Below are 26056 nucleotides of genomic sequence, written 5' to 3'. Positions count from 1 at the left end.
CTCCCTGTCAGAAGGAGTTCTGCAGCCAGGATACCCAAGATGTATCTCATAACAGTCCTTGCCTTCCTAAAGCTTCAAAAGGTCATTAAATTTTGCTTTTCCTCCTTATAGTAAGGGCAGAATGTTACACTTTCTGATTCTTCTGCTGTCTGTGCAGTGCTGTTTGGCAAGAAAAGACCAAGTGTGCCACCTACTGTGTGCGAGTTAACTTGACATACAGACACGGTTTCAAATGAGCAATGCTGGCCTTGTTATCTTGGCATTTGTAATGAATTGGACGGCAGCTCCACGTGTCATTTTTCAAATTTGTAATGGATTATAAAAAGCTTTGAAAGCCCTTGGCTACATTTTGTGCATTTAGTCCCTGCAACATTACCATAATTGCTCTTTCATTTATACACTGATAGTATGGAATTAAGAAATAATGCTTCTGTGCTAGAGGATCGCTACAGTTAAGTGACTGCCTGTCTTCTGTGATCTCTTTTTTCCCCAAGCCTGTTCTCAGTTCTTGAGTCTCTTGCTAATGTGGTCAAAACCTAGGGCTACACAGATAGAAACTGGCTTCATTCTAAGTAGATGGAGTCATTGCAGTACAATGCTACGTTTCGCTTCGTTACTGCAAATGTACTGCACTTAAGGGTTAAATTGGGCACTATTGGACCATTACTTATTTTGAAAGGAGAGGCATTTGGTAATTTTCAAATGTTGTTTGACCTGATTCCATCATTTCCTGGCATCATGGTCAGTGATCAGGGAAGATGGAATTTGTCATCCACCATTGTGTGAATGGCCACTGATTCAGAATGGAGATGCAAATCCTACCAGACCAACCAACCCTTCATACGAGGGCTATCCAGAAAGTACATTACGTTTTGGAATTAAAAATGAACAAAGTATAGGAGAAAACATTTATCATATGCAGTTGAAAGCCACACCCAAATACCACATCTCACGTAGTCCCCATTCAAATATAGGCACTTACCATAGCGATGAAGGAGCTTTGCAACTCCTCCCCCACTAAATTCTGCCACTTGTCCTCAACCAGCCGGTCAGCCCTACCCGCAGCTACGCATTGTCGCCAAAACGCTGTGTTGCCAGCCACGCCCCATTGTTGGAAACAAGTGGTTGAGGAAGCAAGCGGCAGAATTTAGTGGGGGAGGAGTTGCAAGCTCCTTCATCGCTATGGTAAGTGCCTATATTTGAATGGCGACTACGTGAGATGTGGTATTTGGGTGTGGCTTTCAACTGCATATGGTAAATGTTTTCTCCTATACTTTGTTCATTTTTAATTTCAAAACGTAATGTACTTTCTAGATAATCTTCGTAGTTTTCTGGTTTTTGGGGACCTGAGAAAAAGAGCTCATGTTCTTATTGGCACTTCACACCCCAGGACTTACTTACTTGGGGGCTAATGGTGCTAAAATGCACATTAGTACAATTCAGATGTGTTGACAGGAAAGGAGATTGAGGCATTCTGTTACAGATCAAATATAATGGAACAGGACCTCAACCAGATATGGTCATGAATCAGCTGGGTCCCTAAAAATCTATTTATTTATTTATTTATTTATTTATTTCTATCATTTCTACCCCGCCCTTCTCACCCGAGGGGACTCGGGGCGGCTTACAAAAATCTTGCTTTCTTATTTTTCAGCATGGTTTAGAACATTGATTCCCAAGATCTGGTCCTCCAGATGTTTTGGACTTCAACTCTCAGAAGCCTCAGCTGCCTTGACAAATGATCAGAGATTCTGGGAGTGGAAATCCAAGGCTTCTGGAGGGCCAGAATTTGAGAAACACTGGTTTAGAAGAAGCCAGGCTGTGTATGTGCTAAATGGCTGTTGCCTAGGACACATACATGCAACCTCAAGGATTTTGTCAACATTTTATTTTAAAAGTTAGATGCTGTTTTCCTTCAATAAGATAAATGAACATATAAATGTATGCACCTCTTCTCTCTCTCTTACACACACACAAATGCATACACCAATAGTCATGGCTTGACAACTGGCGTCCAATGTATTGGCACCCATCTGTCATGCAGCCTGTGATGCTGGATTAAAATTTACATAATGGATTACCTTGCTGGATTTGGAAACCATTTGGATAGGCTTGTTGCATATGGGTTCTAGTATACAGTAAAATTCTCTTATCCATGGGGATAGATTTACCGCAAGACAGTGGTTACCTGAAGCCATGATTATAACTGAATGTCATTAAATTACTTGACTTTCTAGTCGCAGCATACCGTAGAGTTGTGTTGGAGAACCTAGACAATAGGTGATAATTTGTGGCTCAGTATGATTTTCTTCCAAGAGTAGATTCTTGGTGGTGGGCTCATAAGTGACTCGGTGAGAGACCTATTCTGGATCCATATGGTCTTTCATAGTGAGGACTATTGATTTCCAGAAGGAAGGCAGTCCTGTCAAGGGTTTGCTTGATATGCTTTCCTCTTGTCACAGTTCTCTCTTTCCTTCTCTGTTTGTGCCTCTTCCAAATCCATGGCACCGTAGTGAAATTCTGTTGAAACATTGGGAGGAATCATGCTATAGAATCATATGGAGGACCTAGCAAGTTCCTAGAGAAACCATTTTACCCTGGGCATAAGTAAATGAAACCATGGGTATGGGTTCTGCAGTTATGATAATGTTACTGTATTTCCTCACTCAATTTACATTTTTAATAAATATTCAAAGGGAACTGGCTACCTGAGAGAAAAATGTTGGAAGTATAACCTTCCATTGACTTAAGTCTACTTCATCAGATCGTTGATGAAGCAACTGATGTATTCCCCTTTTCTATTCATGTTGAGATGTTGATAGGAACTTGCACCCACAGCCACAGCTTTAAAGTGCATACTCACGGTGGCTTGCCATTACATCTGGTTCAGAGCCAAGCTATTTTAGTTTCTGCAGTTGTGTTGTATGCAAGAGACAAATAAGCTCTCTCACATTGTTTCAGCATGCAAAATTTTGTTTTGTGTTTCATCAGTCAAATAGAATAGAAGCAATCATCCAATTAGGCTTCATGCGCTTCCTCAAGCAATTTTGGAACAGAGCGCAATTTGAGTTAATCAAGCACAAATAATGATAACAAATGCATTCTTCCATATCCGTCCCAAGTAAAGTTCACATTAAGCTGCACAAGCCTCTTCCAGAGACAATTATCATTAAGCAATTTATTGAAGGAGGACCAGATTTCAGGGAGATAGGTTAAGCTTGCTTGCAAAACTTTTAAAGATGTTGACAAGATGGAAAGGACTTAAGATTGTGCTAAAGATGCATGTTTGAAACTCTTGAGCCAAGAGCATGATTCAAATAGCGCTCGACCAGAAACTTTGAGGAGGAAAACTGTTTTGGGGAAGAAGTAAGAGGGGACAACTCTACTCAAGAGGGGATCCGTGGGCCACATGAATGTTAGCTGAGGGCCACACAGACCATAGTTGGTGGGTTGTTCATATATGATGCACAGTCTGATGGCTAGGCTGCTGCCAGAAAGTTAATGATATGTCATACCTTATAGCAGGGCTTTTAAAAAAAATTCCACTCACGATCCCTTTCTACCTGAGAAATATTTACGAGACCAGAAGTATATTGGTATATAACATAGATATAAAAACAAGACATTTACTGATAACAAACTAGCATTTTGCAAGGCTTATTAAACAGGTTGTTTTTTCTTTTCATGAAGTACAACTGAAGCATCTTCTACAGAGTCCACAGTAAACACTACAAGCTGTTGCTAACAGATTTATGTAAATGTCTAGGCGGTGTTCAAAAATTGTATATTGATGCCAGATTTGAGCTAAAGAGCACCTCATTTAGGGTCAGGACACAGTTTAAGAAGAAGTGCCTTATAGAAAAGTTATCATGTTCCTGAACATTGAAGAGTTAGCTATCAGCAGCTATGCTGGCTGAGTAGTGATGTTTGACTGGCTAGTGCCAGTTCTTAATGGCAGTGTCTAATATTGTTCCAGCTAGAGTGGGACAACTGCTGAACAACATTATACTCTGGATTGCATCAACGGGAGTCTAGTGTCCATATCAAAGGAAGAAGTCACACTTTATTCTGATTTTGGACTTTACTGCATGAATCCACCAACCCATCTTTTTATGTGATTATTGATTTTCATCATCTTATGCACATGGTCATACCCAGTACTGCATGTTTTCTAGTCATGTGACAGCACTTCACTGCTCCATAATCCCATGGCTGTACTTCCTGTTCGTGAGCTAACTCTGTCTTCCCACAACTCCATTTTACTGTAAGTTAAAATTATGTTTTAAAGCAACCTCACCATTTCAGCTAGGTTTGGTAAAAAGTTAAACATTTACTCTTTAATTACTGAGTGTGGGAGAGAGGAAGACAGTCCTATCTCTAGATGCTACCTCTGTGCCAATATACCAATTCACCAGATAGGTTGACGCACTGTCATGCTTTCAGGGTCCATTGATGGGTTTTTCCTATCAATAACAGAGAAAGGGGTTGTCATAGATATGTGACTATTAGAAGTATGTGATAGAAACTATCACAATAGGCAGTGGTCCTATTTATATGCTGGTTTGCCACCTTTATGCAGTAAAGTCCTCACCTAGAATACTGTGTCTGGTTCTGGGCACCATAATTCAAGACGGATATTGACAAGTTAGTACCTGTCCAGAGAAGTATTTCCAAGGTGCGTTAAGGTCTAGAAACCAAACTTTAAGAGGAACAACATAAGGAACTGGGGATGTTTAGCTGGGAGCAGAGATGTCATGGTTGCCATCTTTAAATATTTGAAGGGATGCAATGGAGTACATTTGTTTTTTGTTACTCCGAAGACCAGAATATGAGCCAATGGATTCAAATTACAAAAAAGAGATTCCACCTAAGCATTAGAAAGAGTTGGGTTTTTTTTACTAAAAGAGCTGTTCAACGGTGGAATGGACTGTTATTATTTATTATTGTTTATTTTTATAGAGCCATCAAGTTTACATGGTGCATTACAATAAAACATGCAAAAACAATATGTCTTGCCAAAGTCATACAATCTAAAATATGTATTGGTACACAATCACACACAGAAGGAAGGGGGAGTAACAAATCACAAAGCTATGCAATGCAATTGGAAGTAAGTCATCCAGGTAAAATGCAAATGAAACCTCCCACAATGTAATATATTGACTCAGAAGGTGGAGAACTTTCCATCTTTGGAAGTCTTTAAAATGAGGTTGGATGGGCATCTTTCAGGGGATTCATTTGTATCTTCCTGCATGGCAGGGATTTGAACTAGATGATCCATGTGGTGCCGTCCAACTCTGATTCTATATTTAGAAAAGGCATCTTATTATCATACATGTACACACACAGCCTAGCACTATCAACATGTGTGTAAGGGGAGTATCCAGATCCTTGTGCCTCTTGATCACTCCCCAAATGTATTGAGAACCAAAAGTTTGAGTACTTCAGTACTATGGACAGCTCCATGGAATAATATTTCGCCCAGGCATGTTAGGAATTGTGAGAGTTGTGAAAGTCCAAAACATCTACAGGGCCAAAGTTTGCCCATGCCTAATTAAACTGAAGTTGCCATATGTTTAAATATGTTTTAAAAATGATATGCTATTTGCTGCATTTCTCATTCACACCAGCATTTTTTTTCTGTCCCATTTCTGTATTTGATTGGAAGATTAAATTATCTCTGTACATGGAAATGTGTGTCCTCCTACAAAGTGGATTTTTGAACACATCTGTGTAATTTATCAACAATATTGTTCAGTGTACCTTAGTACAATCTTCCTTGGTTGCCAATAACTTACCAAAACCTTAGTTCATTCCTATTATAATGTGCGTGAAGTAGGTTTTAATGTATTCTTAGCCAACACTGCAGCAATCATGCAAAAAAATTAACGAAATTACAAGTGGTGTAACTGAACAATAAGTCCAATTATGTGTTCAGAAATAAGTTATTCAGACCTGTCTGTATCACAGTATTCTGGTATGCAGTGACAAAGAACTGCAGGCAATTAACTCTGCATGAAACCTATACACTATCAAAAACATAAATCAATGTTTTCCAGAAAACACATTAATAAAAACAGAATTAGAAAAAAGAAAGATTTGTAAAATGAAGCAGTGAAGTAGGTGAAAGCAAAACACACAGTGAGCATAGAATAATATTTTGATTTAAAGAGCTTTATTTGATGGTGTTGATAAGTATCTAAGAGTGTCAGTATAGGTGCTAAAATGGCAACAACAATATATACCCTGAAAACTTATTGAATAATTCCTAGACTTATTGTGTTTGCATAGAACAAATTAACACATGAAAAATTACACAGTAATTGTGTGACACAAACATTACGTCAGATCTCAGTGTTACACAACTGAACCAACCCCAAATGTGCAGTATAATGCACACTCACATAGAATTATAGAATTATAGATTTGGAATAGATTCCAAGGGCTATCCATTCCAATCCCTTGCCATGCAGGAACACAGAATCAAAGCACCCCCAACAGATGGCCATCCAGCCTCTGCTTAAAAATCTCCAAGAAGGAGACTCCACCATGCCTTGAGACAGGTCTTACCATCAGGAAGGTCTTCGTAGTGTTTAGGTGGAATCTCTTTTCCTGCAGTTGCAATACATTGTTCTGTGCCTTAGTCTTTGGAGCAGCAGACAATAAGACTGCCTCCTCCTCAATGTGACATACTTTCTAATATTTAAACATGGCTCTCGTGTACCTTCTCAGTCTTCTTTTCTAAACATACCCAGCTCTCTAAGTTGTTCATAGGGCTTGGCTTCCAAATTTTAGATCATTTTAGTCACCCTTCTCCGGACTTGCTATATCTAGTCCATGTGTATGGTCATCCATTGGCAGGGTGAATCCATCTGTAGTGAACATCCATAGGTGCGTCAACTGCATGGACACAACACTGGCACCACATAGGTAGCTCTGTTTCAGCAGCCTTGAACAGAATGTGGATGCTTTCCATTGGACAAAAAAATCCCTAACCTTGTATGTGGAGGAAATGTATGCATTGCAAGACCCCAACAGGATTCCAGCCAATTCATTAAAAGTTTACATTCAGCAATTATAACCAACAGTTGTGAACTAGAGAGTCAATGAGGAATAGTAGTTTTGACTACAATTCTGCAGACCAGGGTTCAAAATCTTGTTTAGCCATGGAACCTCATTGGGCGGCCTTATGAAAGTCACACTCCTTCAGCCCTAAAGGAGAAGAAAGCAAACTCCCTCTGAACAAATCCTGTCATAAAACCCCATGATAGGTCCCCTTAGGGCCTCCATAAATCAGAAATTACACCAATGCACAGAACAAATACAAACATGAAGGATGGTATTATGGTCTGAATAGGCTCGGGCTCTGGGAGATCAGGGTTTAAATCTGCATTCAGCCATAGGTTTTACTGGGTGACCCTGGGCAACTCACACTATCTGAGCCTCAGAGGAAGGCATGACAATCCACCTCTGAACAAACCTCCCATGATAAATTCACCTTAGGCCAGTCGTTCTCACCCTATGGGTCCCTAGGTGTGTTGGCCTACAACTTCCAGAAATCCCAGCCAGTTTACCAGTTGTTTGGATTTCTGGGAGTTGAAGGCCAAAACATCTGGGGACCCATAGGTTGAGAACCACTGCCTTAGGCCAACCATGTCAGAAGTAGGTTAAAGGCACAGAACACAGGAGATGTGAAGGAGATTTTTGTTACGTGTTTTCAAGTCATTTCCATCTTATGGTGATCCTAAGTCAAAACCATTACAGGGGTTTCTTGGCCAGATTTGTTTATAGAAGGTTTGTAATTGCCTTTCCCTATGGCCAAGAAATTATTATTTGCTGAATGTCGCAAAGAGGGTTTCCATGTCTATACAAGGATTTAAGATCTTAGTCTAATACCACAAAATCACCACATCATACTGGCTCATAAAAGATATATCCCATTTTAAAAAAGTTTTAAAAATAATAGCCTAGAATCCAATTATCAATGGCTCAGAATTATCCTTAAACCACCTGCTTAGATATTCCTTTAATGAAGTTAGATATAAATTAATAGTCATGAAAGTACTGTTGCCAGATAGAGACATATTTACATATATATTAAATACAGCTCTGCCTTGAAGCATGTAGATAACCTACCAAAATTAGCTGACTTCTGTTCAACCATGGCAAGTGAATGTCTCCCCTCCTAATAAGTGTTCCTTTAAAAGTTTCCCTTAAAGCAGCAAATGTCATGTCACAGTCCCAGCCAGTACAGCCAATGGTTATGGATTCTGGATATTGCAATCCAACACCATTTAGGGATCCAAGGTTGGAAACTAAAAACATGCTCCAGCTAGTAGAGGGTGTCCCTGGGCATTATAAGAGGAAATTTGGTATAGAAGCAGAAATAACATGAGAAGAATGGAGTGGGTTATTGCACCAGCAGGAAGAACAGTTTAACATGTTTAGCATGTTTGTTTGTTTATTCAAAACTAACAAGGTGCACATGTGAAATGCAACATCAAGGTCAGGTAAGTCTTGTACAAAGAAAAAACAGTATGATACTTCTAGAACAGGCATGGGCAAACTTGGGCCCTCCTGGTGTTTTGGCTGAGGGAAAAAGGAAAGGGCCTGAGGCTGTTAGGAATTGTGGGAGTTGAATTCCAAAACACCTGGAGGGCCCAAGTTGGCCCATGCCTGTTCTAGAAACTTCTTGTGATTTCCATTTTATTGGCTAAAATTATATATATACACACACACACACACACATATACAGTAGAGTCTCGCTTATTCAACGTAAACAGGCTGGCAGAACGTTGGATAAGCGAATAAGTTAGATAATAAGGAGAGATTAAGGAAAAGCCCATTAAACATCAAATTAGGTTATGATTTTACAAATTAAGCACCAAAACATCATGTTATACACCAAATTTGACAGAAAAAGTAGTTCAATACACAGTAATGCTATGTAGTAATTACTGTATTTACGAATTTAGCACCAAAATATCACAATGTATTGAAAACATTGACTACAAAAATGCGTTGGATAATCCAGAACGTTGGATATGTGAGTGTTGGATAAGTGAGACTCCACTGTATGATTTTACGGTGACCATGTAATGGAGAGTCAAACTGCGTGGTATGGCAGCATAGATCCAACCTATATTAAAATGGAGCTTCCCTATCAAAGGCTTTGTTAACTGAGATACCAGCCAGGCATTCAAACAAGCCAGAATACTCATCTATAATCTTAACTCATATATAAGTCAAGGGCAGGTTTGGAGGTCAAAATTATGTGGTTTGATATGACCCATGGATAAGTCAGGAGGCATCCCACGTAGAGGCTGACATAGCCTCAAGCAACTGACACCATTTCCCCAGCCAGACACTCAAAAAGGCCACAAGTGGCATTGTGGTGATGAGAGTACAGGGGAAGTGCATCTTTTAGGTTAAGCCAAAGCTTAACCTAAAGGCTAAGCTCTGGACTTTTGCAGCTCTTTTTAAAAATGAGAGTTAAGGAACAATATACACACTACCAATGGATAAATCGACCCAGGTTTTTTAGTTGATTTTTACTCTAAAATTTCTATACTTATATGTGTACATGCATAGAGTATATCTGAACTGCCTTAAAAGGAATAGCTTCTTCTCTTTACGAATGCTGTGCCTTAATTTTTTATGAATGACCCTTTCTTAATTATAAAGCCCAATAGAAAGTCTTGGCAGGTAATATAATCAGATAGATACTTCTGGGACAACAGTGTAGTCCCCTAGCAAGAATGAAATACAATAACAACAACAACAACAACAACAACAACAACAACAACAACAACTGCTTTATTTTTGTACCCCTCCTTCATCTCCCCGAAGGGACTCGTGGTGGCTTCCATGGGGACGAGCCTGATCAGCATAATTGAAATAACACACTAAGTTACATAAAACAATATCATAAAACAGAATAAAAACAACATTATAACAAAGTATAAGGCAACCATTGAACCAACAAACAATAGACCTGAAATAATAAGTTTCTGGGCATGGTGCAAATCAATTTTGAAGATAGGGCATGGAGGGCAATGTAACATGGAGCACAGTATCTTTGGGTAGAGCACAGTAGTAAAGTGCCAGGCCGAGATGTTATGTACTAATTGAGGCCAAGTTATCTATATAGAGGATTCTCTAGTCAAAAGCACAGTGGAACATCCATGTCTTTAGACCTTTATGGAAGATGGACAGGGTGGGTGCTAGCCTAATCTCCCTGGGGAGGGAATTCCAGAGCCGGGAAGCCACCACCGAGAAGGCCCTCCCTCTCATCCCCACCAGCTTGCAACGGGGGTGGTAGCAAGAGAAGAGCCTCCCCAGAAGATCTTAGAGATCACGCAGGTTCATGGGGGAAGATGCGGCCATGAAGATAGGCAAGTCCCGAACCATTCAAGGCTTTATAGGTGATAACCTGCACCTTGAATTGAGACTGGAAACTTATTGGTAGCCAATGGAGATGTTTAAACAGGAGGGTAGACTGCTCCCTACAAAGCATGGTTGGCATCTCATTAGTTGGTTACAATGTAGTAAGTTAACGTTAGAATATTGTAACAGCTTCATATTCCCATTTGTGATCATGGCACAACTGCCACGATTGCAAATGAACCAGAAACCCATCTTAGAAGCTAATTAGCCACCTGGAATTATGAAGGTCAATGCTGATGCTCTGTGGCTCATGGAAAGATGATGTGACCAGCCCCATCCTGCCAGTGAATGATACTACACTGACGAGTTGCAACATGTTCTCTCATAGGTCCATTTTCTACTCCTGGTAGTCTCGCTCATGAGTGAGGGGATTGGTCATGTCATCCTGCAGTGCCCCATTCATCAGCAGCACAGACCTTCATCTCTCTGGATGGCCAAATGGCCTTTAAGGTGGATTTTTGGAGTTGTGTGGGTTGCTAACCCTAAAGCATCTCTATGATATGGTGATTAGGTTTTTGATGAAGGATCTTGAACTATATTTGCAAAAGAAAAGCCAACACAACAGCCAAAGATACAAAGAATCATAGAGTTGGAAGAGAACCCAAGGGCCACCCAGTCCAATCCCATTCTGTCATGCAGGACTACACAGCCAAAGCACTTCCAACAGATGACCATCTAGCCTATGTTAAAAAGCCTCCACAAATCAAGACACAGATATGTAGCTATCTGACAGGAAAGAAGAAAGAGAGGAAACCAAACAGAACCACATTGATAAATCTACAAGTGTAAATCCTGTTGTTCGTCCCAATTGGAGTAGATTCATTGACTCAATAAGATCTTATGTACATGTTGACTCCCCATTCAACAATTCATTAAATGCCTCTGCTCTACCTGAGGCTAACCAACAGGATTCTGGCTGCAAAGAAAGGGAGGCAACTCCAGGAGTTGGCAGTTGTGGTCCTCTAAGTGTTGCTGAACTGCATCTCCTGTCATCTCTTATCATTTATTAGTCTTGGTAAGCATTAGATACTGTGGGGGGTTGTAGTGGGTCTCTCAAGTAGAATAACTAATGTGCTAGTCGAAACTTGGAACGGTTAACTAGCCCGCTCTACATTTCCACATGAGATATAGCAGAGAAAGAAATGCAGTCTTCTTGCAAGGTATATGAAGTAAATACTTGAGTATAATCAACACAGTTTCATCTTTTCAAGAAAAATGAAAAAAGGAGTACTCTCAGAAAAGTTGGAGCACCTCACCTACAAAGATTACATGCATGACACAGAGTTAGACTGGATAATCCTTGTAGTCACTTCCAACTCTTTGGTTTTAAGGACTAGCATAAAGAGAGAATGGTAAGGGCAGGTGAAACCCTGGAGAACAAAGGAAAGGCTTCACAGTGCAGGAACAGAATGAATATGGATGAACAAGTAAAAAAAAATCAATAAAGATTTATCATAAACATGTTGTGCCTAAACACTTATAGAGTGACAAGCAGTCTAACTGTTAGTCAGTGTAGACATTCAAAGATAATACTAATAGACCCAATTGGAGCAGATCCATTGACTGATCCATTTATGTACATGTTGACTCCCCATTCAACAATTGATTGAAGGACTCTACTCTAGTGGATTGGATTGCATGGTCTTTGTGATCTCTTCCCATTCTGTGATTGTATGATTCTTCATGTCAGCTTTCTTCACTGTGCAATGTTGTATATATCATGAGAATACATGCATGCCTTTTTGGCCATGCTACAAATCATTTTCCACTCACTTTTTTATTCCTTCGATGGTCCACCAGGTGGCAGCAAAGTGTTAGAATTACAGTAGAGTCTCACTTATCCAAGCTAAATGGGCCGGCAGAAGCTTGAATAAGCGAATATCTTGGATAATAAGGAGGGATTAAGGAAAAGCTTATTAAACATCAAATTAGGTTATGATTTTACAAATTAAGTGCCAAAACATCATGTTATACTACAAATTTGACAGAAAAAGTAGTTCAATACGCAGTAATGTTATGTTGTAATTACTGCATTTACGAATTTAGCACCAAAATATCATGATATATTGAAAACATTGACTACAAAAATGGCTTGGATTATCCAGAAGCTTGGATAAGCGAGGCTTGGATAAGTGAGACTCTACTGTAATTTAGAGATACAGTTGAGTCTCAGTTATCCAACATAAACGGGCCTGCAGAACATTGGATAAGTGAATACGTTGGATAATAAGGAGGGATTAAGGAAAAGCCTATTAAACATCAAATTAGGTTATGCTTTTACAAATTAAGCACCAAAACATCATGTTATGCACCAAATTTGACAGAAAAAGCAGTTCAATACGCAGTAATGCTATGTAGAAATTACTGTATTTACGAACTTGGCACCAAAATATCATGATGTATTGAAAACATTGACTACAAAAAAGTGTTGGATAATCCAGAACGTTGGATAAGCGAGTGTTGTATAAGTGAGACTCTACTGTACTCTAATGAAAGGTCTGCACTATGGCTTGTGCCCACACATCTGTATACACATGTATCTACATGTTTTCAGAAAGATAAACTGCTCTCATTGAACATACCAACATGAATATTTGTGTTTTATTCTATGGTGAAAATGTAATTGCATGGTTTCAAACTGTATCATTATAATTTGGTGAGCAACATAAGATTTAAATAAGAGAATGGGAAACAGGTAGAGCAAAACTGGACAAGGAGAAAATGGCATTGTTTTCATATATTTTTGTGTACATATGTTTTCATATCGACTTTTTATTCATGGTGACTGCATGAATTTCCCAGGCTTTCCAAGGTAAGGTGGTTTCCCAGTTTCTTCCTCTGAAATACGGCCTCCAGTACCTGATATTCCTTGCAGTCACCTTCCAAGGAGTAACTAGGCCAGATTTGTTTCATTTGCAAGATCAGACAAGATGTGGTGCCTGCAGCCTGCAAGATTTTTGTATACAAACCTATCTGGTAGGGGTAGCAATCTACAACTTTAGGGCCACAACTTTTTCAGGAACTCCTCCTGCATCTGTTCTGAATTGAACAGGAGCTCTGCTAATGCCAAAGACTTTTGGGCATTGCCAAACATTGAGCTAAGGGGAGCCTATTTGGGGTTGGGACCCACATTTTAAGAAGCAATGATTCACCATTGAGGAAAGGAAGGGATAAAAATCTGCCCTTCTCAATAGACTCAGGCAAAGGCAAACTGCTGCAGTCTCTCCTAGCTTCTGCATTCTTCCCTGTTAATAGAGGACCACTGGAGGACAAAAGACTACCTGTCATGTGGCTAGGAAAAATGAACATCGAGCCAAAAGGAAAAAGAGAGTTTTACAAGAGTTGAAAAAGATTCCAAAATCATCCCAGGCCAACCCTTCCAATTGCAGGATTGTACCTCTCAGAGGCATTAGTTTGCTCCATTTTGCTCAGACTGATGGGTGGATTGAAGCCTAGCAAATCACCAGATTTTACATTACTGCAGTGGTTCCCAACCTTTGGGCCTCCAGGTGTTTTGGACTTCAGCTCCCACACTTTCTAACAGCTGGTAAGCTCGCTGGGATTTCTAGGAGTTGAAGTCCAAAACACCTGAAGGCCGAAGGGTTGGGAACCTTACTTGTCCGATTATGATGGCCTTCCAAGTTCTTGGGAGATGCCTGTGCATAATTTTTTTTTAATGTGTGTAGTTCAGTGCTTCTTCTTCTTAGGCGATCCCTCGTAGTTCAAGGACAATTGTCTTCCATTTCTGGTGTCTTGGGGGTGGGTTCTTAGGTGGTTGAAGAGACCTATTCTTGATCTGCATGTTCTCCCGCAGTGAGGATATCGGTTTCCAAGTGGAAGGCAGTCCCGGTCGGGGTTGGCTTGACGGGCCTTTCTCGGCATGTTTCTCCCTTAAGCCCTCCATTCGTGCCTCTTCGAACTCCACAGCACTGCTGGTCACAGCTGACCTCCAATTTGAGTGCTTATGGGCCAGGGCTTCCCAGTTGTCAGTGTCTATGCCACAGTTTTTAATGTTGGCTTTAAGCCCATTTTTAAATCTCTTTTCCTGCCCACCAACATTACATTTCCTGTTCTTGAGTTGGGAGTAGAGTAGCTGCTTTGGGAGACAGTGATCGGGCATTCGGACAACGTGGCCAGTCCAGCGAAGTTGATGGTGTAGGATCATGGCTTCAATGCTGGTGGTCTATGCTTCTTCCAGCACGCTGACATTTGTCCGCCTGTCTTCTCAAGAGATTTGCAGGATTTTTCTGCGGCAACGCTGATGGAAACGCTGGAGTTTGGTGTGACGTCTGTAGACCGTCCACGTTTCACAGGCATAGAGCAGGGTTGGGAGGACAATGGCTTTATAAACAAGCACCTTGGTATCTCTACGGATGTCCCAATCCTCAAACATTCTCTGCTTCATTCTGAAAAATGCTGCACTTGCAGAGCTCAGGCAGTGTTGTATTTCAGTGTCGATGTTGACCTTTGTGGAGAGGTGGCTGCCAAGGTAGCGGAAATGGTCGACATTTTCTAATGTTACACCATCAAGCTGTATTCTTGGCATTGCAGAGGGATTAGCTGGTGCCTGTTGGAAGAGAACTTTGGGTTTCTCAATGTTCAATGAGAGGCCGAGCTTCTCGTGTGCTTCTGCGAAGGTGTTTAGAGTGGCTTTTAGAGTTAGAGTTAGGGTTAAAGTTAACACCACGACGATGGCTTCTCCATCTGTTGCAGCCTTCTTCCACCTTCACAGCCATTGTAACATGTACCATGTTATCTTCTACCTGATCCACCATTGAGGTGTTCGGATTGTGCTCGGTCTGGAACCTCCCCTGCAAGCCCTCCTGAAGTACGTGACTCTAGTGGTTACATTGGGAACCACTGCATTACTGACATACAGAATACATCTCAACCGTAGAAGTAATGACACCACTTTAACTGCCGTGATTCGGTGCTGTTCAATCCTGGGAGTTGTAGTTTTACAAGGTCTTTGGCCCATTTTTCCAAGAGAGTGCTGGTGCCTCACCAAACTACGACTCTCAGGATCCATAGCATTGAGTCATGGCAGTTAAAGTGGTGTCAGACTGTATTAATTCTGCAATGGGGATGAAGCACATTTCTTGTCATTTCAAACACACCAATGCATGCAATTTATTTCTTTTTTTCAGAAAAAAATCCCCCAAGACATAAATAGACATTTTAAGGGGGGGGGATAGGAGCCCCTGATGGTGTAGTGGGTTAAAGCCTTGTGACTTGAAGGTTGGGTTGCTGACCTGAAGGTTGCCAGGTTTGAATCCAACCCGGGGAGAGTGCAGATGAGCTCCCTCTATCAGCTCCAGCTCCATGCGGGGACATGAGAGAAGCCTCCCACAAGGATGGTAAAACACCAAAACATCCGGGCATCCCCTGGGCAACGTCCTTGCAGATGGCCAATTCTCTCACACCAGAAGCGACTTGCAGTTTCTCAAGTTGCTCCTGACACACACACACAAAAAGGGGAGGGAATATAAAAGTGACACTGATTAATGGGGAAAGTGGGCAGAATTATTGATTTAAAGATGAGTAAGGTGGTGAAGTGCATTAAAGCACTGAGCTGGAGACCGAAAGGTCCCAGGTTCAATCCCCGGGAGCGGCGTGAGCGGCCGCTGTTAGCTCCAGCTCCTGCCAACCTAGCAGTTTGAAAACATTCCAATGTGAGTAGATCAATAGGTACCACTCCGGCGAGAAGGTAATGGCGCTCCATGCAGTCATGCCAGCCACATGACCTTGGAGGTGTCTTTGGACAATGCCGACTCTTCGGCTTAGAAATGGAGATGAGCACCAACCCCCAGAGTCAGACATGACTGGACTTAACGTCAGGGGAAACCTTTACCTTTACCTTTACTAAAGTGACACAGACAGGAAATAGACAAATGTACTCATTTCTCCTTTTTAAGGTTTGTAAACCAAATCAATCCATCATTCATTCTTGAGAGAGAGCAGGGAGTTTGAATATAAATTCCAAAAAAGAGTTTTAAAAGCTAAACCTTGGAGGTCTCTTGAATTGTGAACGAAAGGGAATCTAAAACTCCAGGTCGCAGAATGTGCCTTTTTATTTTTTAAAAAATGGCTTTAGTATGAGCCAGAGCAGTCCTAAAACACTGACGGAATTCCAAATTACATTTTTATGGAAGGGTGTAGGTGTGTGTGTTTTTAATTGGTACAGCCGAGGGGAGAGAGAGATTGAGACAGCTCACCCGGCAATTGCGGAAGAGGGCACAGGCAGGGGGGCTGGCGTGGGAGGCAAGAGAAGAGAAGCTGTGGAGGCGGAAAGAGCATCATCCCTGGCAGAAGGAAAGAATAAGCCCTCGGAAAACAGCAGAGGGACAGGACAGGCACAGAAAAGAACAGCCCGGGTTGATTACTGCAAAGGTCAGGGATAGAGCTGTGCTTTTCTGACGATAGAGAGGGCAGGCCAGGAGTAACATGTGTAGGAAGTGGGTGCATTTGCATGTCTGGGAAGCGGGAAAAGGCAGAGACGGGCAGCAGGATGGAGAACTGGGTTTTGTTTTTGTACCAGATACATTACTACTTATTTATTTATCGTGTCAGAAGCAAATTGAGAATACAGTTATAATGTATAGATAGAAAAACCACAAACAAAGTTAAATACTTGGCATGATACGAAATTTCCTTTGATCAGATAACTGTGAGAAGGTCCTCCATTGTGCATGTGGCAGAGCTCAGGCTGCATTGTAGTAAGTGGTCTGTGTTTTGCTCTTCTCCACACTCGCATGTCGTGGACACTACTTTGTGGCACATTTCTAAAGGTTAGCTCTGCATCTCGTGGTGCCATAACACAGCCTGTTCAGCATCTTCTAAGTCACTCAGTCTTCTGTCTTCTTCTCAGGCTTCACTCAGGCTTCAAACTACAGGAAAAGAGATTCTATTTGAACATTAGGAAGAACTTCCTCACTGTGAGGGCTGTTCGACAGTGGAACTCTCTCCCCCGGGCCGTGGTGGAGGCTCCTTCTTTGGAAGCTTTTAAGCAGAGGCTGGATGGCCATCTGTTGGGAGTGCTTTGAATGTGATTTCCTGCTTCTTGGCAGGGGGTTGGACTGGATGGCCATGAGGTCTCTTCCAAATCTACTATTCTATGATTCTATGATTCTATGCACCCAGGGAAGATTTTCTCATCCAGTCTCAGCCACTGATTGAGGTTCTGGGTTTTAGGCTGCTACTTTTGCACTCTCGCTTGCTGAGGTGTTCCTGCAAGTATCTCTGTAGATCTTAGGAAGCCGTTTCTTGATTTAAGGCATTGACTTTCTGACTGATATCCGAGCAGAGGATGGCTGGAGATGTCCATGCCTTGGTCCTTTCATTACAGGCTGCTACTTCCCAATGGATGTCAGGTGGTGCAGTACCAGCTAAACAGTATAATTTCTCCAATGGTGTAGGGCGTAAACATCCTGTGATAATGCAGTATGTCTACTGAAATAATGCAACATTACCACTGAAAGATCCAGACAACACAGGAGACAGGAATCAATAAGTTAAAGAAGGGGGAACTTTGGCATGACTCCTCTTGGTAACCTATGCTGGTGTAGCTAGAACAGTCATCAGCATTATTATTTGGGTCCAAACCAGGTATGAGCAAACTTACCCCCTCCAGGTGTTTTGGACTCGAACCCCCACAATTCCTAACAGCTGGTAGGAATTTAATTTAATTAAAAAAATAGTGCTTTTTTATTCATGATTTCCCACTTTCACAGACTATAGTTTAAAATCTCAACTAGTCTTGAGATATAAATTTTCCAGTGCCTTTCTGCTTTGCTTTCCTCCTTTTGGCATGCCAAGTCACCCAGTTCAGACATTTCTAAATAGCAGCATGTCTGTTTTAGGGTTGACAACCAGAATGATGCCAGGTTTCATCAGCTGTTGTGATTTCACATCCCTGCCAATCCCCAGTCACTAACATCGCTCTTTAATGTATATAGTTTTTGCTGTCACATTTGGGGTGAAATACTCTAAGTGCCAGAAAGATAAAAATCAGACCTGTCACTGAACGTTTTGCCCAGAATGAATTGATGAGGAGAGCTTGAAATGTGCTTCTTTGTGCAACCTGTACAAAGCCAAGTATGTGTGTTTGTGTATAGCTGCGATGTCTACTTGTACACATTCCACATGGCACTATGGACTTGTTTCTGCCCTAATTAAGATTGTATCTGTTGATTTTCCCTGAAACATCTAGCAATTGCTTTTATTATTATCACAAATAGATAATAAAAGTTGAGTGCTATGTAAAATTCTTATATATACAGTGACCCCTTGGTGTCCAGTCGAGTTTGGTTCCAGGACCCCTCATGAGTACTGAAATTCATGGATGCTCAATTCCCATTTGTATATAATGAGGTAGTAAAGTGATGTTCCTTATTTTTAAAATTGCAACATCAAAGCTTGCTTTCGGATGTTGGTAGGAGAAGGGGTGAATCCATGGGTGCAGAATCCAAAAATATCAAGGGCCAGCTGTATACCTCAAGTTTTAATACTGGCTTCTTAATCAATCATAGTGTTTTATTGGCAAAGGACATTCAACAGTGATCTGTTGTGATCTCTTTCTACATGGTACTAACCAAAATTAGCTGTGATGCCACTCCCGTTGTCTCTGAAAGAACCTCGACCAGTGTAAACTGCCCTCCATCATTCAAACATTAAAAACAATACCAATGTGGGGATTGTCAATGCCAGGGTATTTCTGATTTCTATGTAGGATTGTGAAAGCAAGAATGTGAGAAAAGCAGATAAGAAAAGGGCCAACCCATTTGAAATATGCTGGAGGAGAGTTCTGTAGATACCATGAACCCCCTTCTCCACCCAATGCATAGGTTCTAGAGCAGTGGTTCTCAACCTGTGGGTCCCCAGATGTTTTGGCCTTCAACTCCCAGAAACAGCTGGTAAACTGGCTGGGATTTGTGGGAGTTGTAGACCAAAACACCTGGGAACTAACACACAGGTTGGGGACTCACGCACAGGTTGAGAACCACTGTTCTTGAACAAATCAAGCTTGAACCTTCCCTAGAAGTGAAAATGACAAATCTGGGACTGTCATCTTTTGAACCTATTATGAGAAGAAATGCCATAAAGAAAGGTTAATGATATCTGGCAAGATAGAAGGCAGTAGGAAAAGTTAAAGAAAAATTTCAGGTGGATAGATTAAATCAAAGGAAACCATGGCACCGAGTTTTCAAGACTTGAGCAAGGCTGTTGATAAGAGGGAGCCTTTGAGGTCTCCCATACATAGGGTCACCAGAAGTTGAAGTTGACTTGATGACAGCTAACAATAGCAATAATGATATAATTTGCCCAGCTCACCTATAATGGAACGTGCTAACACACAAAACTTGCCAACCTTCAAAACAGTTTTTTAAAGAAGAATATGAAAGAAGAAAGTAGATCTCCCCAGGAACATTTCTAAAATAAGGGCTGAAATTATACATGTGCTACTTAGTCACATAACTATCTTAGCTAAATAGGGAGTTGTAGTTCAGTGAGATACCAGCATTCTTTGGCAAAGAAAGCTAAACACTTTGTAGAACTAAAACTCTCAGAATTCCATAGCCTTTAGACACGACAGTTAAGTAGTGTCAAACCGCCTTAATTCTATAGAATGGATGCACTCTGAGTCTCAAAGAACTCTACAAACATGCACCTCTTCATGCTGACATTCCTCAAAGTGTTTTTAATGTATTGCATTTCAAAATGTTTGACATTTTTAAAAAGAAGATTCTAACCTTAAAGACAGTCTAAGATTCATGGTTACAATATCTTTAATTATATTGGCATGCCACTTTATTCAGGGTTTCTGCTTTGTGCTTTGCAAACAGCTATGGTTTTCATCCCAGGCTTTTCTCCATGGTTGTCTGTTTGGCAGATGGGTACAATAACAGGGCCAGAGTACAAATCTGGGGTTTATCTTGTTCCAATGGGCTGAGTTCAGTCTAGTTCCAGCCTTCTGCTTCTCACAGCAGCTAGCCAGATGCTTCAGAAAAACGCAGAAACAGAGCATGAAATCCTCTGCTATGTATTCCCAGTATCTGGTCCTCAGAAGGAGAGTTCTGAGGAAGTTCCTCTTTTGGATCACAAGTGCTTCTCCATAGTGCCTTGGTGTATTCAACTCAACATATCTATCTTGACAGTATTGGGACTGGAAACCATCTACAGATAGATATAGAAACAAACAGTTTGACCACTCACATACGCACCAAACACATGCCTGGAGAGATGTAATTCTTCGCTAAGGTTCTTGCCAAAGAAAGTAACCAGTAATTTCAGCAATTTTCTTGCCACTGTTTTGCATCAAAAGCAATATTTACTTTTCAAGAAACAACAATGTATGCAAATAATCATTATATTGTACAAAACTACTGTTTCCAGCACAGAAAATGCTGTTATCTGTACAAAATGGCTACATATACATTTTGTATGAGTTAAGCCCTGAACCGCAAAGATTCTTATCAGTCCTGGGTTCTTTCATCAAGGTTTCTCAATAAGATACAAGTATGAATGTCAACCATTTTCTGAATATATTTAAATATTCCTTCCATTCCTACAGACCTAGTCCACCTATCTGTGTCCAAAAATGACCTCTGAAAACACTAGTGGTGGACTCTGGTGGACTTCTCTGTGTAGCAAATAACCAGACTGACCAAAATGCACTCCTTAGATATTGTTGTCCTGTGTGTCTTGCAAATATGTCCAGTGGTTAAAGATTGTTGGGCTGTCATCTTTGAACAACATCTGGGAATCTGGGTTTCAGAGAAGCTGGATGATATTCTGAGAAACATTCTACATTAATATGTTTTATGTTGTCAAAGGCTTTCATGGCTGGGATCACAGGGTTGTTTATGTTTTCCGGGCTGTATGGCCATGTTCTAGAAATATTCTCTCCTGATGTTTCACCCACATCTGTGGATGCCTGCCATAGATGTGGGCGAAATGTCAGGGGAGAATACTTCTAGAACATGACCATACAGCCTGGAAAACATACAATAACCCAATATGTTTTATTGTTGAGAGCATAAGGGTTTTCCAGAAAAAAATCTGAAATACATCTTAAAGTAGACACTTCCTTGCATACAATTCTGTGTTTTATGAAGATTACATACATACACATACAAACGAATATGTAAATATTTTGCTATAGTCTCTTTTTTTGTTATTCTTACTTCCTTCTTGAGCTTAATTGGAGTAGACAGTAGAGTAATCCAATAAATAACTATGTATGAATCACAACAGAGCCCTGAAGGTAAAGTTAGAAGTAAACAAAACAAAAAAGCATAGAATATGTGGGCATGCTTCACCTTCCAAGAGCTGACAAGTCAGGCAGAGTTACAGAAAACGTAAAAATCAGTGAGGCGTTTGTGCGTTAAGAGCCCGAGGTGGCTGCATAATGAATTTGGGGTTGTTTATTCTCATAGCAGAAACAACAGCATGGAAATCCAGTGCCTAAATTCTGTGAAAATGGGAGCTGGGATCTGTAGCCAATTGTGCAAATTTGTTTTTCAGTCCGTTTCTCAATAATCAACACTCCCCCCCCCACACACACACACACACTCCCTCACTCTATTTTTGCTGTGTGCATCTAAGGCAGAGAAAATGGCACATTTTGCCTGGAATTGAAATTCCATTCTGGGCTGAGAAAGGAGGTCATGCTGGATGGGGGTTTCTGAAAATTGAGATAGTGGAGGCACAATTTCAAACAGATCCAATGAGTAGGGAAAAAAGGAGGTGTCTAAAGAAACCAGAATGGAGTCTATAGAATTTTCAGTTGTGCTCAGATTTAAAAGGGATATGTACAAGAAATGGAAAAGGGGGGAAATCGCCAAGGAGGAATTCAAAAGAATACCCAACATATGTAGTGAAAAGGTGTGAAAAGCTAAAGCACAAAATGATCTCAGGCTTGCTAGAGGGGTTAAAAGCAATAAAAGGGAGCTGTTTTGGTTACTTTGGTAGCAAAAGAAAGAGCAAGGAAATGGTAGGATAACTACTAGAGACTGGTGATGGAGAAATGCTAACAGGAGACAGAGAAAAGGCAGAACTACTCAACACCTTCTTGACCTCAGTCTTCTCCAAAAGATCAGTAGTGCTCAGCTTGGGGAGGATGAAGCAGAGGATGCAGTAGGGGAAATGCAACACAGAATAGGTAAAGAGGTAGTACAGAAATATCTGCATAAACTAAATGAATTCAAGTCTCCAGGGCCATGTGAACTACATCCAAGAGTGTTAGAAGAACTGGCATAAGCCATTTCAGAACCACTAGCAATCATCTTTGAGACTTTCTGGAAAACAGGAGAAGTTCCAGCAGACTGGAGGAAGGTAAATGTTGTCCCCATCTTCTATAAGGGGGAAAAGAGAACAATTACCAATCAGCCTGGCATCAATACCAGGAAAAAGACAATCTGTAAGCACTTAGAAAGCCCTGTGAGCACTTAGAAAGGAATGCCATACTCACAAAAATCAACATGGGTTTCTCAAAAACAAATCATACCAGACAAACCTATTTTTAATGGAGTTACGAACTTGGTAGAGGAAGTGAATGCTGTAGATGTAGCATATATTGATTTCAGCAAGGCCTTTGGCAAGGTTTCTCTTGATATTCTCACAAAGAAGTTAATAAAATGTGGACTGGACAGTGCTACTGTTAGGTGGATTGGGAATTGGTCAACTGGTCAATCCCAAAGGATGCGGACCAATGGCTCCTCTTTCTTCCCCCTGGAAAGGAGTGACCAGTGGAGTGTCACAGGATTCTGTTCTGGTACATTCAGGGCTATTCAACATCTTTTTCAATGACTGGGATGATAGAATAGAAAATACACTTATCAGATTTACAAATGGCACAAATTGGAGGCTGGAGGAGGATAGCTAATACCCCAGAGGGCAGAATTAGAATTCAAATAACCCTACCAGGTTAGAGAGCTGGGCCAAAACTAACTAAATGCATTTCAGCAGGGAGAAATGTATGGTACTACACTTATACAGTGAAAATGATATAAGATGGTGGACACTTGGCTTGAAAACAGTCCATGTGAAAGGGATCTATGAGTCTTGGTAGATCACAAGCTGAACATGAGTTAACTGTGTGATGCAGTAGTTTAAAAAGCCAATGCTGTTCTAGGTGCATCAATAGGAGTATAGTGTCGAGATTCTGGACACCTCAATTCAAGAAGGATATTGACAAGCTAGAAAGTACCTAGAATTCCAAAACAATGACTACCTGAATTTTCCCTAGAAGCCACAATGACTAATCTGGGACTGTCATATTTTTGAACCTATCATGAGAAGACACAACACATAGAAAAGATAAAGATACCTGGAAAGATAGAAGGCAGTGGGAAAAGATAGAGACCACATACCAAGTGGATAATTTCAATCAAGGAAGCCAAAGTACTGAGTTTTCAAGAGAGCAGAAGGGCTCTTGATAAGAGGGTGCCTTGGAGGTCTCCCACGTATAGGGTCACCAGAAGTTGAAGTTGACTTGATGACAGTTAACAATAACAACAATGATGTGTTTTGACCAGTTTGCTTATAGCGAAATCTGCTAGTATACAACACTTGACAATGTTCAAAACAGTTTTTAAAAAGAAGAATATGAAAGAAGAATGTTGATCTGGCTAGGAACATTTCCCAAACAAGGACTGGAATTTTACATGTGCTGTCTAGTCAGGTAACTATCTTAGCTGCATAGCTAACTAGCACTTCCCAGCTCAACTACCAATGACCACTTATTGGACAGCAAGCGTTGGTTAAAAACTATAAAGGGACTGTTTTGGTTACTTCGGTAGCAAAAGAAAGAGCAGGGAAATGGTAGGGTATAAATATAGTAAATAAATAAATAAATAAATAGGACAACTAGTTGGGACAGATGATGGAGAAATATTAACAGGAGACAGAGAAAAGGCAGAACTACTCAACACCTTCTTGACCTCAGTCTTCGTCAAAAGATCAACAGTGCTGTTCCCAGTGCTGAACAGTGGTCTGTTCTGTCAATCAGGGCATGGCAGACTGATCTTTTTCACTACCCTTCCCATGAACAGGATTCTTGTCACAATTCATCCTTGCACCACAGATGGTTGGTAGGAGCAAGGTGGAAGCATCAGTCATCCCATCATCAGAAGAATAGACCCTTGTCTCTTGCAGCAGCTGCTGCCCAATATGCTAGGATTAGCAATATAAATTAGTAACCATTTTAGGTGATATTAACCTAGATGACAGTGGTGCAAGATAATTCTCTGCTGCCCTGGAGGGTAGGATCAGAGCTAGTAGTTTCAAGTTACAGGAGAGTATACAGGAGAGTATAATGTTCAGTATACCTGAACATTACAAGGAACATCTTGACAATGAGATGAGCTGGGAATCAATTGCCTAAAATGCTGGCCAGAGTCTCCTTTTCTGGATGTTTTAAAAAATAATTTAGACAACTGCCTGCTGGGCATCCAGCTGGTGATCTTGCATTGAGAAGGCCATTGAATGCAGACACAGTGGCCCATGAGACACCTTCCAACTTTGTGATACTATCATTCCAGCTTGAATTTTGAATGTTGCTGTAAGCTATAAGGGAGATATTTTGACTCTGGACATGTGGAAGTTGCTTACCCTCAAAAGGTCTCTCGCAACTCTAACATTCTATGATTTTAATTAATTCCCTAAATGTTGTGTAAATTATTGTGAAAATTGTCATTTATGTGTTATCAATTCATTTTTCTTCTCTTTTAAAAAGGAAGTGCTTCAAATGAGATCTGCCCAATTTGCAACTGAACCTTGCTTTGCTTTTCCTTTTTCCTTTGCAGGTGAATGGAATTGATCTTCGTGGTGCTACCCATGAACAGGCCGCTGCGGCACTTAAAGGAGCAGGGCAGACGGTAACAATAATAGCACAATACCAGCCAGAAGGTAGGCAGAGTGGAGTCCTATCGAAATGCCTGTGGTGCTTGACATATTGTTCAAAGTTAAACCTGTTTCTTGAATTCTTATTTTAAAGCAGAAATTAAATATCAGATTGAAATGTTAAATTACAACTCTGTATATATGGAGAGGGGGAGAGAAAGGAAGAGAGCAGAGTTCAAATCCCCTGTCAACATGAAAACCCACTCTGTGATCTTGGGCAAGTCTGGCTCAACCCAAACAATGACAAATACCATCGGAACAAATCTTGCCAGGAAAATCCCATGATACGTTGAAAATGACTTGAAATCATATGACAACAATAATAGATAAACAGAATTATAATTTAACCTTTCATATTCAAATTGCTTGATTTCCAGTGGTTTTCTAGATATAAGTATATATGACACAATAACTACTATAAGTGTCTCTCTGACCTCTTCATTTCCAAATGTGTAGGTAAGCCAATGTAGAGCTCAAGTAAGTTGCTTTTTATACTACAACTCCCATAATTCACCATTCAGCATGGTCAAAACCCTTCTTGGCTGTTGAAGTCTGAGGGTTGTAGTCTAAATAGTAATGATTCCAAGTTCTCCCAATGCTGTTCTTCCAATCACACCCATTTTTTCTTTATTTATGTCAAACAATTTCGAATCACATACAGGAGGTCATGCAGTTATGATACAGTACATCCAATTAGATTTGGAAATAT

General features: G+C 40.7%; 1 protein-coding gene across 27 annotated transcripts in view; it reads left to right on the top strand.

Annotated features, from left to right (window-relative positions):
• Positions 1–26056, top strand: part of dlg2 (discs large MAGUK scaffold protein 2) — a 1295060-nt gene that overhangs the window by 1064739 nt on the left and 204265 nt on the right. For 26 of the 27 annotated variants that reach the window (XM_062977087.1, XM_062977095.1, XM_062977092.1 and 23 more), the window contains one exon: positions 25251–25353. In XM_062977087.1, the coding sequence (XP_062833157.1) occupies positions 25251–25353 (103 nt within the window). Of the gene's footprint in view, positions 1–15471; positions 16837–25250; positions 25354–26056 lie in introns of those variants that run through there. The other variant, XM_062977101.1, reaches the window with a different exon arrangement.

This window comes from Anolis carolinensis, chromosome 3 (assembly GCF_035594765.1).
Source record: "Anolis carolinensis isolate JA03-04 chromosome 3, rAnoCar3.1.pri, whole genome shotgun sequence".
Lineage (NCBI taxonomy): Eukaryota > Metazoa > Chordata > Lepidosauria > Squamata > Dactyloidae > Anolis > Anolis carolinensis.
Note: the sequence above shows the minus strand (reverse complement) of the source record. Positions and strands in the feature narration are given on the sequence as shown.